This window comes from Dipteris shenzhenensis, chromosome 9, assembly GCF_047967505.1.
Source record: "Dipteris shenzhenensis isolate YYH24624 ecotype China chromosome 9, Dip_SZ_1.0, whole genome shotgun sequence".
NCBI lineage: Eukaryota > Viridiplantae > Streptophyta > Polypodiopsida > Gleicheniales > Dipteridaceae > Dipteris > Dipteris shenzhenensis.
Genome location: NC_141604.1, coordinates 57,904,114 through 57,918,493, shown reverse-complemented (window position 1 = coordinate 57,918,493; position 14,380 = coordinate 57,904,114). Strand labels below are relative to the sequence as shown.

Genomic DNA, 14,380 nt, shown 5'->3' with positions numbered 1-14,380 from the left:
CAAGGTGGCTGGCGTGAGTGGAAAAAGTTCAGAAACGAGTTGAAACTATCAAAGGTTCCACAATAATTGTATAGGAGCAATGCATCTACTCAAGTAAGAAATTACACAGGTTGGACTCTTTCCCAAAACACTGCCTTCCATTCTATCTATTTGTATTGTAGTAGATAGACAGATAAAAAAGAAGTGCATTTCTTGACACATGTTTGGAGTATTTGTCATTAGGTCGCAGTATCGGATGACTATGGTAAATGTATGTCACATGCGCAGGATTGTGCCTTCATGATTACACACACATTGACTGTTTATGGGTGCGATCAGCGTGCAAGCTCTTTATTTTCTGGAATCGTTGGTGGGTGGGCTACTTTGCAGAGTTAATGCTTGCATTGAATCCTTGTCCAACCCTGAGCTGTGATATAGGATTTTTAAAGTGATAGTAAGCTGTTTCTGGTCCCTGTTCTGCGAAAACACAGAAATGTTAATACCTGTACTACTTTCTTGAAATAAAAGATGAATATGTCCAATGCAATTCTTGTCAAAATAACCTGAATTTAAAGCACGCGATTTAAACATCTTGAAGCATATGTATTGCCCCTCAAAGGGCAGGTAAATTCAGCTTGCAGCTGAGCTCTCTGTTCAATCTATTGAAGAGAAAGGTTCAACATTACTAACATTTAATTATGCCCAAGTTTCCATACAATATGTGTTAATTCCACCAGATTGATAGACTTAATCTTTGACCCTTGTGCATGCTTCATCTGATTGTGAAATATTAGTAATTGAAAAGTATGGTTGTAGAGGTTACGGTTCAGTTCGTGAGAGAAATCTATTGAGAGAAGTTTCATTTGTTTCATCTGGAGTATGGCCGAATAGTTTAAGATGGGTTGATTTGGAACACCTTTTGTATCAATATTACTGGTTTTTTTTTAGAACAGGTATTACAAAAGCTTGGAAAGAAAGCATTACGAGGTGTTATTGAATCAGCTGAACTTTATCCCATTCGTGGATTATTCCGATTTTCTGACTTCTATAAGGAGCTTGATGAGTACTTTCATGTTCGAAAAGGGGATGAACTGGCTATATCAACTGGATGGCATGGTCTGGATGCATTTTATAGAGTGAGTATTAACAGAACACTTTTACGTGAGGAAGACTGACAAAGAACGACTTCCTGCTAATGTTGTAGAATTTCTTGACAGAATCATGATATCTTATGAAATAGTCTGCTTTCACAAAAGAAAGTAAAAGCACTCCACAGCTCAATATGTTCAAACGTGCAGCTGAATCCACAATGTAGTTTCAGTTTTGCTGTCTAAGCCATGCTTTGAGACAGTTAAGATGCCTGCCTACACTCACCAACTGATAGCAAATCCAAGTATCATCACCTCTACTTGCCAATCTGAAAGCCTCTTTGTCAGTCTCTTTGAGAGTTGAAAGCTTGGTTTTTATGATCTATCCATACGATTGTGCTCCATTTCCTAGAAGAAAGTCTGTGTAACAGCAATGTTGAACTGCATAAGGTGATATGATTCCTTTGAACAATCATAATCAGTTTGAATACTGTGAGAATGCCTTCCATTGAATGTACATGTCTCCTAGTATGTAAATAAGGAGTGATTGCTTCTCAATATGGGTTCTTCATCTTTGTAAATCAAATGCCAAATATATGTGGTTGGAAAATAGAGAAGGTGATCAAAGTTTTCATGGCAGGGGTTATTAAGGACGCACATAAATTTTCCATGCAGGGCACGATCCTATTTAGCAGGAGACTTTGCAACAAAATGCATTATTCAAGGCAATCATTACAAGAAGGGCAGAGATCCTATGTAGATAGAGGAGATAGATAGTGAAGAAGTAGATGCAAAAAAATGGTACAGAACCTCTGGCAAAGTCACAGCTGCAGGCAAATATTTGTGTGAATGTTTTGGTTTACAAATATGCAATTGTGCAAATCTATTCAGTTGCACACAAATGTATACATGCATAGCCAGGCCTAGTCTGTAGATTATCTTACGATCACCATGCAATAAGGGATTTCAGCACTGTTGGAATGCAACCAATAGGCATCATCTCTCTAGATTCAGGGAATAACAAGAGTAGCAACAGTTCTGAAAAAAAAACAGCTTTGTATGAAGATAGAGAACAGAAAATCTTAGACATATAGCTACGAGTCACTCAGTTGACGATGTTGGATTCTTTGAATATGGGGACGTTCCCATTGAATTAGTACATTGCTAGATATCATGAGACTTGACTTAAGTTAGAAGAGGGACATGGCCTTAAAGCCGGTTTTATATTTGAAGCACATAGGAATGCCCCAAAGTCTTTAGGAACAGCTATTAAGTTTGCTCATATCTATGATAATTTTATGGTAAAATCTAAGGCCTCTATGGAAGACCTAACCTTTTATCTTGGTCCATCTGGGAATGCTTCCTTTCAAAGAAAATGGAAATGTAAACCAACAGCTAGTGAAAAAGGACCAAAGAGCATTGTGGGAAAGAGTTTTTCAAAGAAAGACTATGAAAGATCAGCTGTGCTTAAATGTTCTAGTAAGGCCTGGAACAAAGACCAGGTGGTGCAAGAGCGGATGTCTTGGGCAGAGAATAGGTTCCGAGCAGGCAGATGGAGTGTATGGATGGTCCGTATGACTGTACGACGTCAGTGTGTACATTGATCCGTACAACGTATGGCTCTCGTATGGTGAAATGCAGGGCACGAGCATCGAGGCGGCTGTACAAACCAGTATGGTCGCCCGTACGGCGAGATGATGGCGCGGAGCGGCAGCGTTGGTACAGTTGGACAGGGTAGTTGGTACGAGAGCTCGAAGATGCTGTTGCAGAGCAATTAGCAACTGTTCCCATCTTAAAAGTCATGGTCCTAATAAAGATTTTGTACTTGAACTAGTGCAAGTAAGAGAGTTGCAGAAGCCATGTTGATCAAAAGTGGCCGACTGATCACTTTTGAAAGTAAAAAGCTAGATTCCACATGGAAAGTTATACATCACTTAAGAAAGAACTCTATGGTGTAGTCCATGCTTTGAAAACATGGAGACACTATTTGTACTTTCATTGAAATTCTCTTTGACCAAGAGAGTATTAAGTGATTCTGTTATCAGCCTGAGTTGAAAGGTTGGATGTCTAGATTAGCCAAAATGATGCAATAGTTTGATATCCAGTCAAGATATCACAAAGGAAAGTATAATTCCTAGCCGATGTGTTGAGTCAGATGCCCATGGCCCATGGTAAATAAGCTGAGTTTTGCTCAGGTTAAAGCGTGACGAATTAGGGTTAGGGCAAGGGTGACTTGGCAGCTATGGAAGGGGGCTCTGATACCAAATTAGAAACATGGTGAAGGGAGATAGAAAGAGAGAGTTAGGGTGTGAGGAAATAATGCTCAAATGAAGACATGAAGAAAGGCTTCCATTCATTCATGAAGTATGCATGAAGTATGACAAGACAAGTGAAGTACAAGCCTTATATAGGCTACCCACTGACACACTAGCACCTAGTGCATATGGGATAAGTCCCATGATGACACGTGGCAATTACACAAGACTCACACATAGATCACCTAGTACTACACACCTACACTTCACACCAACACACTCTTTGACTATGATATCTCCAACATATTTAACCAGTAGATCACCTAGTACTACATACCAACACTTCACACCAACACACTCTTTGACTATGATACCTCCAACATATTTAACCACTTGATATTTATAACCTCTTTCCTGTCCAAATCACAGTTACGCTGAAACGCATTTCAGAGCCCAGCCAGGCCTGAAACGCCGTTTCAGAGAAGCCCCGTTTCCTGAAATGCGTTTCAGGGTCTGAAACGTTTCAGGACCCTGAAACGGCTGGCTGAAACGTTTCAGCCAGTCTAAAACGCGTTTCAGAGCTCTGAAACGTGCCGTTTCAGACAACACAGGCTGCTAGGTCTCCAAAATCACGCGAAATCCGCCGCCAGCCCCGTTTTTTGTCTTTTTGCTTTTGATTTTGGCCTCCAGGCTCCTTCCACTCCTTCAGCCTCATACTCTCTCCATCCTCAAGGTTTTCCAGCCCTCCTTCAGCCCCATTCACTCCTTTCCTCTCCTTTCTCCCCTGCAGCCTGCTTCAGCCCTCCATCATCATCTACTCCCCTCCCTTGCTGATGCGGCGTTTCCCCGTTTCAGAAATCCCGAAACGTTTTTGTTTCCGTTTCCGTTCCCCGTTTCCCCGTTTCCGTTTCCCCTAACTATGGTCCAAATATGAGAATACAAGAGATAGAAAGCTTGGGCAGATTCGAGACAATTGCTAAGAACAAAATTCTATTGAAATAAGAGCACATGACTATGTCACTTAACCCGACTGGGTTTGTTGTGGCTTACAAAAGACCTTTAAAGAGACCAGAAACAACTTCAAACACATCGGATATTTGGAACGACAAACATACATCGTGAAATGATAGTTTCCACTAACTAAGCATTGACACACGACCTAGCAGGATCTGACAAACTGCTATTTGAGAGAGCCGACACACAGTTGGTTGATGAATGCCACGTAGGCATACAACTAGCCACATAGGCTGGCAAAAAGATTGCTCACAAACAAAAGCTTTACGTGCATCTGCAACCTCACCTCATGAAAACCATCATGGTTATATCTAGAATGCACCGCCTCTGTTGCGAGCTACTCCAGGCAAACCTTGGAGACTTCCAGCCATGTCGCTCGATAACATAGACGCCAACCATGCACTGCCATAACTCATGCAAACTTTGGAACATCGGGGAGACTCTGATGAGAGGTAGGCAAAGCTTGAAAGGCTGAGGTTTAACAAGGACGTATAGCCATCGTAGAGAGTTGCTTTGATGGGGCACGTTGAATATTCCATGCATGAATGCCAAGTGTAAAGAGATTGCCATCACTCTAGAACCTTACACCCCTACAAGCTAAGTAGTGCCTCTAGTATGCTCGAGTTTTGTGCTGCAGTCTTTGAAATGTCGACATGGTGAAATAAATATACTTCGAGAGCTCGTCCCAAGAGGCCAAGATCCTTCTTGTTCTTGAGATCCCAAGCATTCATTTTCTCAAGGCCCTGGTTGTTGGCATGTCGCTTTTCTATCCTTGAGCCCCAAGAGTTCCTTCTCCATAAGAAGAAGTTGAACAAAGAGCTGCCAGGAGGGGAAGTTTCTCCCATCCAATTTGACTACAGATGTTCCAAGCAATTCCAACTTGGTGGTGGAGGCCTTGGACCAATTGTCCATTGGAAAGTTCAAGAGACTGTCGACTTGTAGGTTCTCACAAACAATGGGAAACTTTCAACTTTCACCGACCAAAAGTACACAGGCACACTAGATGCTGCTGTGATACCAATGTTGGGATATATAACCACTAACCTCTCTCCTGTCCAAATGTGAGAATACAAGGGGTAGAAAGCTTGGGCAGATCCGAGACAATTTGCCAAGAACGGTATTCTATTGAAATAAGAGCTCATGACTACGTCACTCAACCAGGCCGGGTTTGTTGTGACTTACAAAAGACCATAAACAACTGGAAACACTTCAGATATTTGGAACGATAGACATCATAAAATGATGGTTTCCACTAACTAATGATCAACACACGACCTAGCAGGATCTGACAAACAACTATTTAAGAGAGCCGACACATAGTCGGTTGATGATAATGCCACATAGGCATATCACTAGCCACAGAGCTGGGAGAAAGATTGCTCACAAACAAGAGCTTCAAGTGCATCTGCAACCTCCCCTCATGGTGACTAGCATGCTTATATCCAGAACACACTGTCTTTGCTACTAGCTACTCTAGGCAATCACTGGAGACTTCCAACCATGTCGCCCAATAACATAGATGCTAGCCACACACCACCATAGCTCATGCAAGCCGGGGAGACTCTCATGAGAGCCAAGCAAAGCTTGAGAGGTGGAGGCTTCACAATCACGTATAGCCACCATAGAGAGTTTCTTTGACACATTGAAGATCCCATGCGTGAATGCCAAGTGTAAAGAGATTGCCACCACTCTAGGACCTTACACCTCTACAAGGTTTACCATACCACAAATGCTCACAAGCTTCATAATGAGTTCCTTGAGTCTTTGAAGGATAAATGCGACCCTAATTAGCATTACTTAGAGATTTGGAAAGTTGTTAAAGAAAGGGACAATATGGAGGTTACGTCTGTTTTGTTGCTGATAATCACCATGTTGTTTTAATGCGGATGGTTAGAGTTGAAGAATAAGTACCTGTGAACAAAAGGGTGTGTGCAGAAAGGAGAGCGACGTTAGTTGTATTGCAAAAGAGATACACAACATACAAAACTAGGGGTTTTGTCAAAGTGACAAAACTCTAACTAACCCAACCACTAATTACTAAGTGTAGTTGGGTATACGTACAACGGTTAGGGGAAAAACCTCTAATGAGGGAAAAGTGCCCCTAACCCACTTGTTAGTCATACATTGGTCACTGCCATGAATTATGGCGATAATTCAAACACCCCTTTGCAGTGCCAATGTGATGATGTACAAGGAAAAGATCAATCACCAAAAGGAGATAAGTTGAGAGCATTGCGGAATGCCTCAAACTTCTCACGCGGAAGTGCTTTGGTGAAGATGTCTGCAACATTTTCATGTGTGGAGACATAGATAATACTAATCTCCCCTGCATGCAACTTCTCTCTGACATAATGATAATGAACCTCAATGTGCTTCGTGCGAGCATGAAACATAGGATTCTTGGCAACTGCAATAGCACTCTGACTATCAGCGAGAATAGGAGAAGGACCCTCCAATGCTAGATGAAGATCAGCCACTAAATGACGCAGCCAAACACACTCAACTGTTGCTGTGAAAGCTGCCCTGTACTCAACTTCACATGAGGAGGTAGCCACAGTAGATTGTTTCTTGCTCAACCAAGAATGCAAGCATCACCAAAAAAGAAACAATTACCACTAGTGGACTGCCTTGTGTCATAATCTCCAGCCCAATCCGAGTCACTGTAAGCATGCATTCGCAAGTCACCCCCCTTGGGAAACATCAAGCCATAAGACTTGTTGCCTTGTAAGTAACGAAAGATGCGTTTTATAGCCTGCCAATACATAGTCTTTGGGCTGTGCACATATCTGCTCACTTGTGAAACTGCAAATTGAATATCGATAATAACTGAGGCATCCAACAGCCTGGCTGTAAAGTGTGGCATCAACCGGCTCACCTCCATCACACATAGTAAGTTTCAGCCGTGGCTCCATGGGAGTGGCTATGGGCTTACAAAAGCTTCTGCACATACTCGGATTGAGATATAATGATGCCACGTCTCTCTTGTATGAACTGGATCCCCAAATAGAAATGAAGCATGCCCAAATCTAACATATCAAATGTGGCTCTCAACTCGGCCTTGAAATCTGCAATTATTCCTTCATTTGAACGTGTGAGCAGCATGTCATCTACATAAAGATTGATGACCAAAATATCCCCCCTGTCCTTTTTGATGTAGAGGGTACTTTCAGTTGGACTATTAGTGAGACCCTTGCTGGTCAGAAAGGCATCAATCTTCGAATACCAAGCTAGTGGAGCTTGTTTCAGCTCATACAAAGCCTTATTCAGCTTGCATACTTTATGGGCTGCCCCTGAATCAATGCCCTTTTTCTGAGTATAACCTTTTGCAACGAGCCTTGCCTTGTGCCTCTCAATAGACCCCTATGGCTTTCGCTTTACCTTGGGAACCCATTTGGTACCTATGGCATTCTTTTTTTGTGGCAAATCCACAAGATTCAAAGTCTGATTCTTATCAATGGACTGCAACTCATCCTTCATGGCATTCATCCAATGCACATTATCTTGAGCCTCCTCAAAAGAGCCTGGCGCTTCTTCATCCAGAAGCGCACCTATAAAAACTGAATCCAAAAAATTTGACCCCTCTGCATGTCTGGATGCACTACGAGTTCTGCCAGGCAAAGGAGCATCAAGCCTACTCTCCTTGAGAGTTTGGAGCAACCAATGAGGAACGGATTGCTGTGTGCATTTGTGTCCTTTCCTGTCTGGCGGCATCTTCCACTGCCTGGGGTGGATCTAAATCAGCTTAAGGCTGAATCGGAGCATGTGGAACAAGAGGAGCTTGCTGTAAAATCTGATTTTCAGGAGGGATGTCATCTCCAGAACCCAATGCAATGGGTAGCAATTCCTCAAAAACATCATCCGTGGTGGAAGAAGCTGGAACATTAAATTCAGCATGTGTATGCACTGAGTTTTCAGAAAAGATTACATCTCTGTTAACAAAAATCTTGTGTGAAGCAGGATTATAGAGACGGTAACCTTTGCTCTCTGCACTATACCCAACAAATATGCACTAAATTGCCTTGTCGGACAGCTTATGTTGAAACTCAACAGGCATGCGGGCATAGGCAACACATCCAAAGACACGAAAATGATCCATTGAAGGCTTTCTGCCATGCCAAACTTCATGAGGAGTTTTTGTTCTCAAAGCCTTAGTGGGAGCCCAATTCAAAACATAGTTGGCACACATGAGACCTTCAAGCGAAAACCGGTGAGGCAACTTTTTTCTTGTAAGCATGCATCGTGAATTTACATACATCAACACAAGCCCGACTGACGAAAGAGCACTCTTACTAAAACGCCACTGGCAATCCATCTCCATAAGAGTTCGATTTTTCCACTCAGCTTGCCATTTTGCTGAGGGGTAAGCCTCACAATAAGCTGATGTGTGATGCCCTTCTCTTTCAAATAAGCCTCAAATTCATGATACGTATACTCCCCCCCTCTATTTGCTGAGGGGTAAGCCTCACAATAAGCTGATGTGTGATGCCCTTCTCTTTCAAATAAGCCTCAAATTCATGATACGTATACTCCCCCCCTCTATTTGTGCGTAGAATCTGAACCGTGAGGCCTGTTTTATTCTCAACCTTGGCAACAAAGTGTCCAAAATGCTTAAATACATCTGATTTTTTCTTCAAACCATAAACCGAAGTGTAGTTTGAGTAGTCATCAATAAATGTGACATTATAGAGATAACCACCCAATACTGGAGTCCTCATGGGACCACAAACATCACTATGAATGAGCTGCGATTTCCAAAGAGCTCGTATTGCACCATCCTTCTTGAAGGGAAACCTATGCATCTTCCCAAGTATGCACCCTTCGTAGGCATGAGGGAGAGGTGACTCCAAAGGAGGCAAAGCATCAACCATAGAATATTTTTGAAGTGTTATCAAGCTGCCATAACTCATATGCCCATATCTAGCATGCCATAACTCTGCATTTCGCATAGCATCAGTGGTCTTTTTTCAAAAACATCAAGCTGAAAAAGACCACGAAACAGCGTGCCAGATAGTCTCAAGGCATAGTCATCTTCCTTATCTCGGACGACACACTTGTCATCTTCAAAGACAACCTGAAATCATCTTCTATCGAGAGAGTACACTGAAAGCAACTTCTTCTTGATTCCAGGTATATAAAGCACATCATCATTTCTGAAATTTGTGCCATCTGTGGCTATAAGTAAATCTCACTAATGCCACGAACGGAATAAGAAGAATTATTGGCACAAGACACCCTTTTTCCAGCACATGATGGATGCAGAGAATCAAACAAACACTTCTTGGAAGTGATAGGTTTGGTGGCACCACTATCAAAGTACCAATTATTCAATGTTCATTGACATTGGAAGCACACAAATCCTTAGAAGGATCATAACTGCAAGTCAGAAAAGCATAAGAGTCATCCTCAAAGATGGCTGTAATATGTGGAGCAACCACCTGAAAATCACGACTGCAAGTCAGAAAGGCATACTCTTCTTCCACTAAGTTGGCTGAAGCATCACCACCATCATGCTCATGAGGAGCTGAATCTCTGACAGCCATACCATAATCTTTTTTCTTTTCTTTGGCAATTCTTTTCTTGCATTCCCCGATGTAGTGACCCGGCTTCTTGCAATAATGACAAACACCCTTTCTTGTGGGCTTCTCTTCATCATTCTTAACCTTGTGAGAAGGATGTCCAGAATCAGCTTTATGCTGATGTGAAGGATGATTTGCATGCTGCTTATGCTGTCCCTTCCCTTTGGGCTTGAATTTCGAAAGCAGTGCATGTTCACCAGCTCGTGAAGCCATGTTCTTTCTTGTTTGTTCTTCCCGCAACAAAATTTCTATTAACTCATAAAAAGTGAGAGGGTTGCTACCCCCCCCAATGACAAATTCAATGAGGTGTTAAAGCCAAGATAAGACTCAAGAAGAGAATTCAGAGTGGTAGTGACCATCTCTGAATTTGGAATGCTCTCATCAATATTCAACAATTGCTCTCTCAAATCCTGAAGTTTAGTGAGGTGCTCAGACATAGAGTCACCCTCATCCATATGAGTATGAGTCAACTCTCTCTTCAAGAATGAGACTCTAGCATCATTGCGGGCTGAAAATATACTCTCCAAAATATCCCCAGCTGCCTTCGAGGTCTTGCATGACCAAATGTGCGGAATGATAAACCTTTTGACAGAAAGGAAGATATCTGAAAGTACTAGTGCATCACGTGAATCCCATCTTTTCTGATCTTGTGTAGGAGTCACCGCTGCAGTAGCTGATGCACCTAGCACTTGTCCTACACCTTGAGCTTGTCCTCTACCCCTCCACCTTGTTGAGGAGGAGTGGTAGGTGCAACCACATTCTTTGGGCGTGCCTCATCCCCATTGACATAGTCCCATAAGTGTTTGCCAACTAGGATATTGCGAACCATAAAACTCCATAGGGAGTAGTTGGTACCATCCAACTTATCCTTCTGTGTGAGGACTCCAAACACTTCATTAGGATTGTTCTGCGCCATAGCTGCCAGAGAAATTGCAGCAAATACCAACCAAAAAATTCCCTTTTTGGGAATGAAGGTGCACAACACAAATCCCTGCTAGGATATTGATGCAAACTACCCACTTCTGAAAAAAAATCAATTGCAATTCCATTTTTTAAAACATATAGTGCTTTAGGTCAGCTACCCATATAATGTCTTCTAGCATCGATTCAAGATTGATCTTTGGGTTGCTGTCTAGTTTGACTATGTTTGACTATGTATATGTTTGGATGATGAGCCTCATTGACAGAAATGATGTAGCCTATTTAATGCTTGAAGGTGACTCAGTGATGAATGTAGTTTCTATCATGATAGTTGAAGTGTATTTACATTTGGATGATTGCATTATGCCATGCATTCATGAGCTTCTATGTACAAGAGTAGACACTGCCCTTGTTTTACTAACAAGTGGTAAGACCCTCTTCATATTTGATTTATGTGAAGGCATATGGGATGCAAGAAAGATCAAAGGGCAAAGGAGTTACAAGAAGGGCTACACCAAGAACCTCTCCAATGACAATGTACGTCACACTATGGTAGCTTGGAAGAGGAGGAGGAAAAGGACAAGATATGCCATCAAAGGGGGGTATTTTCCCACATCTTCAAAGTAGATTTTGTTTTTGTGTGGTCAATAAGGGTTCTCTGCCTTGGGATGTCCCCCTCAAATGATTGTTAGTATTATGTTAAATGATTGTTAGTCTTATGTTTTACCTTGCTGGATCTAAGGGTATTCCCATGCATAGTCATTGTCTATCTCCCAGTTGTAAACCAAGAGTCCTAGGAGTGAGTCACAGGTTGGGGCCATGTGTGTTGCCACATGATGGTAGGCAAGCCATGGAGCATCCCATGTACTACTGTTGAGGGATGAGGTCATCAATTTGTGGGGGGGAATGAAGGACAAATTGATGTAATGGGATCATACCAAGGGTCCTAAGGTCTATGGTTGTGAGTGTGTGAACACATGGTGTGTGTAGGTGTGCCTGAGCTAGGTGTGATTGATGATGTGTCAGTTAGTAGGTGTGAATGAGTGAATCTAGGAGTGTGGTGTGTGATTGAGAGATAATTGTGGATCTAGAGATGCTCTCTTGAGCTCACATATGATGTCACTCTTGGATGTAACTTACACCTATATATTGGGCATATCTATCATGAATAATCACTCCCTTTCCATCATCTTGGTCTCTCCATCTATGCTACTCCAACATCCCCTCCAGAGACTCGGTCCAGTAGAGCCATTTCCTCTCAACTCACTACTGACAAAAAATGAGTACCAGGACCGTGCAGTCACAGAAAATCAGTGGCATGTGCTAAGAGAGAATATGGTGTACGCGGTGCAGTCCCTCCAGACCGAGCAGATTGTAGATGCCAAGTCCATTTTTCCTGTGAAGGTCTTCCGATTGTTGTAGCTGCAGCTGAAGTTTTGCCGCGTGTTCCAAGTAAGGAGGAAATGTCTATCCGCTATAGGGTTTATCGGCAGCTGGTAGGAGATGAGGTGTTTACTACACCCTCCATGCACAAGGACATTTTGAAACCCGTCCAACCGATTATCTTTGTCTACGACAAGGCCATATGAGATTTCAACCATTTTGTGGAGGAGCGCGCTAAGCGGCATCACAACATATTCAAAGCCAAGTGCAAGTTGATTCTCGCACGAGTTCGGTAGCTACCTAACCCTACCATGGCCAAGTTACCTGTCTACTACGGCAAGCTTTGATGGGAGCTCGAGCATCTAATCAATAGTCATGTAACAGAAGCGCGGTCCATGCGCCAATAACATACGCGACCTGTGTAATGAACCAGGGATTAAATGGCATGAACGCATCAGCCAGGTGTAGCAGTTCCACTCCAATTTTGAAACATTCGGCATCAACTTCCCATCTGAGGACCCAGTTGTTGAAGCCTAGTCCTTGGATTGGCTGGACGAGCCCGAGCGACCACCGGTAGACATCTCTGATGTCTATCCTTGGCCACCAAGGGATTGCCATTTTGAACCAGCGCGTTCCCCTTCTCGACCACCACCTACAGATCAACCTGGGCCTTCTCGACCATCCAATCAACCAAGTTGTCACCCTGACCCCAAAAACTGGTCCCTGCCAGTCCGTGAGGACACGGGCAAGGATAGCCGAGGCGAGATGCTGACCTCGGGTCAGCCCAACTAGTACGCGGTCACCGAGCATTGAGCACGGATAGCGGGAGCGGCAGTCGAGCACCGCCTTGCAGCAATGGGTGCAGATGATTCCGGAGTATCGACTTATAGGCGAGTAGCAACGAGTGCACTAAGCACATGCTAAAATGGAAGGCGGTTTTAGGTAGAGACTAAGTTATAACAAGCGGGGAAGAGAAGGAGACCTTAGTTGTAGGTTAGGGAGTGTACATTACAAGCCGAGGTGGCTTCGTTGTTGAAAAAGATGGTTCTGATTCAATGAATGAGGAATTGTCTCTTTTCTTGGGTTTTCACTTGTTGCGTACTTCACGAAGTGTTAGTGTGCATACTAACTCGGTATTTCCCGTCATCACATGGTTCCTTTCAGTTAGCTAGCCCCAACCAATTTTAATTGTTGGCACATGTTCTGCACCGAGGACCCCTACCTTAGGATTGCCAGAGCGAGCATCTTCGTGAAGCACAACACCAGTTTCGTCCACCCTTCATGAGAACATGAAGCAGGCTTTGATACCATATATCGAATCAAACTCGAAGACTACTCACATAAAATAATAAAAAACAACTTAGAAAGTACAAACTGAAGTACTAGAAAGTAGACGAAAGTGGATAAAGAAACTGTTAGAATTATTATTATATTCTAGTAGTGACCAATGTAATGTAATAAGTAGGTTAGGGGCACTTTTCCCTCTTTTTAGAGGTTTTTTCCCCTAACCACAGTTAGTTCACTAACTACGGTTAGTGAAGGATAAGGTTTTGTCACTTAGACAAAACCTATCCCACTTCTTGTACTACTCACTTCATCTATTGCAAGCACAACGTTCAGCTCCCTAGCTCTCTCTCTTTTTCTAACATTTGGTATCAGAGCAGACACTGCTTCCCGGACCTGCATCTTGCTCCTAGCTTCCTTGCCCGCAAGCTCCCTGCTCTTCTTGCTCGTCGTCAGCAGCTTGTCATTCGTAGAGTTCTCCATCCGTACAACGTACGTACTGCAGGCGTCACTTCTTCCGTACTCGTCAGTACGTTGCTCCTGCATTGCTGTCCGTACAAGTCGTACGGACTGTTTCCGTACATCTGCTGTCCGTACCGTCGCACATTCCGTACATCAAGCGCCGTACAGATTTCGTACCTTCAGTACAGGTTCTGTACACTCCGGCCGTACATTCGTACACCTGTCGTCCGCACATCCGTACACCTGTCGTCCGTACTCCCGTACAGTCTCATCAATCCTTCCGTACAATTCTTCCGTACGTCCGTACAAGTTCTGTGGGATCCGTACAGTGCAGAGCGTGTACCTTCCATACACTTCTGTTGTAGAACCTTCTGTGCAAGCTCTATCCTTGCAGGTACTCTAGTAATTTTGGTTTTTG

At 43.1% G+C, this 14,380-nt stretch overlaps 1 protein-coding gene across 1 annotated transcript in view; it reads left to right on the top strand.

Moving 5' to 3' along the window:
* The window catches only part of LOC147898888 (primase-helicase Twinkle, chloroplastic/mitochondrial-like), a 132,372-nt gene that overhangs the window by 106,263 nt on the left and 11,729 nt on the right, over nt 1-14,380 (top strand). Inside the window, exon 14 of the mRNA XM_087378907.1 lies at nt 933-1,115. Coding sequence (XP_087235033.1) covers nt 933-1,115 — 183 coding nt within the window. The remainder of the gene's footprint in view (nt 1-932; nt 1,116-14,380) is intronic.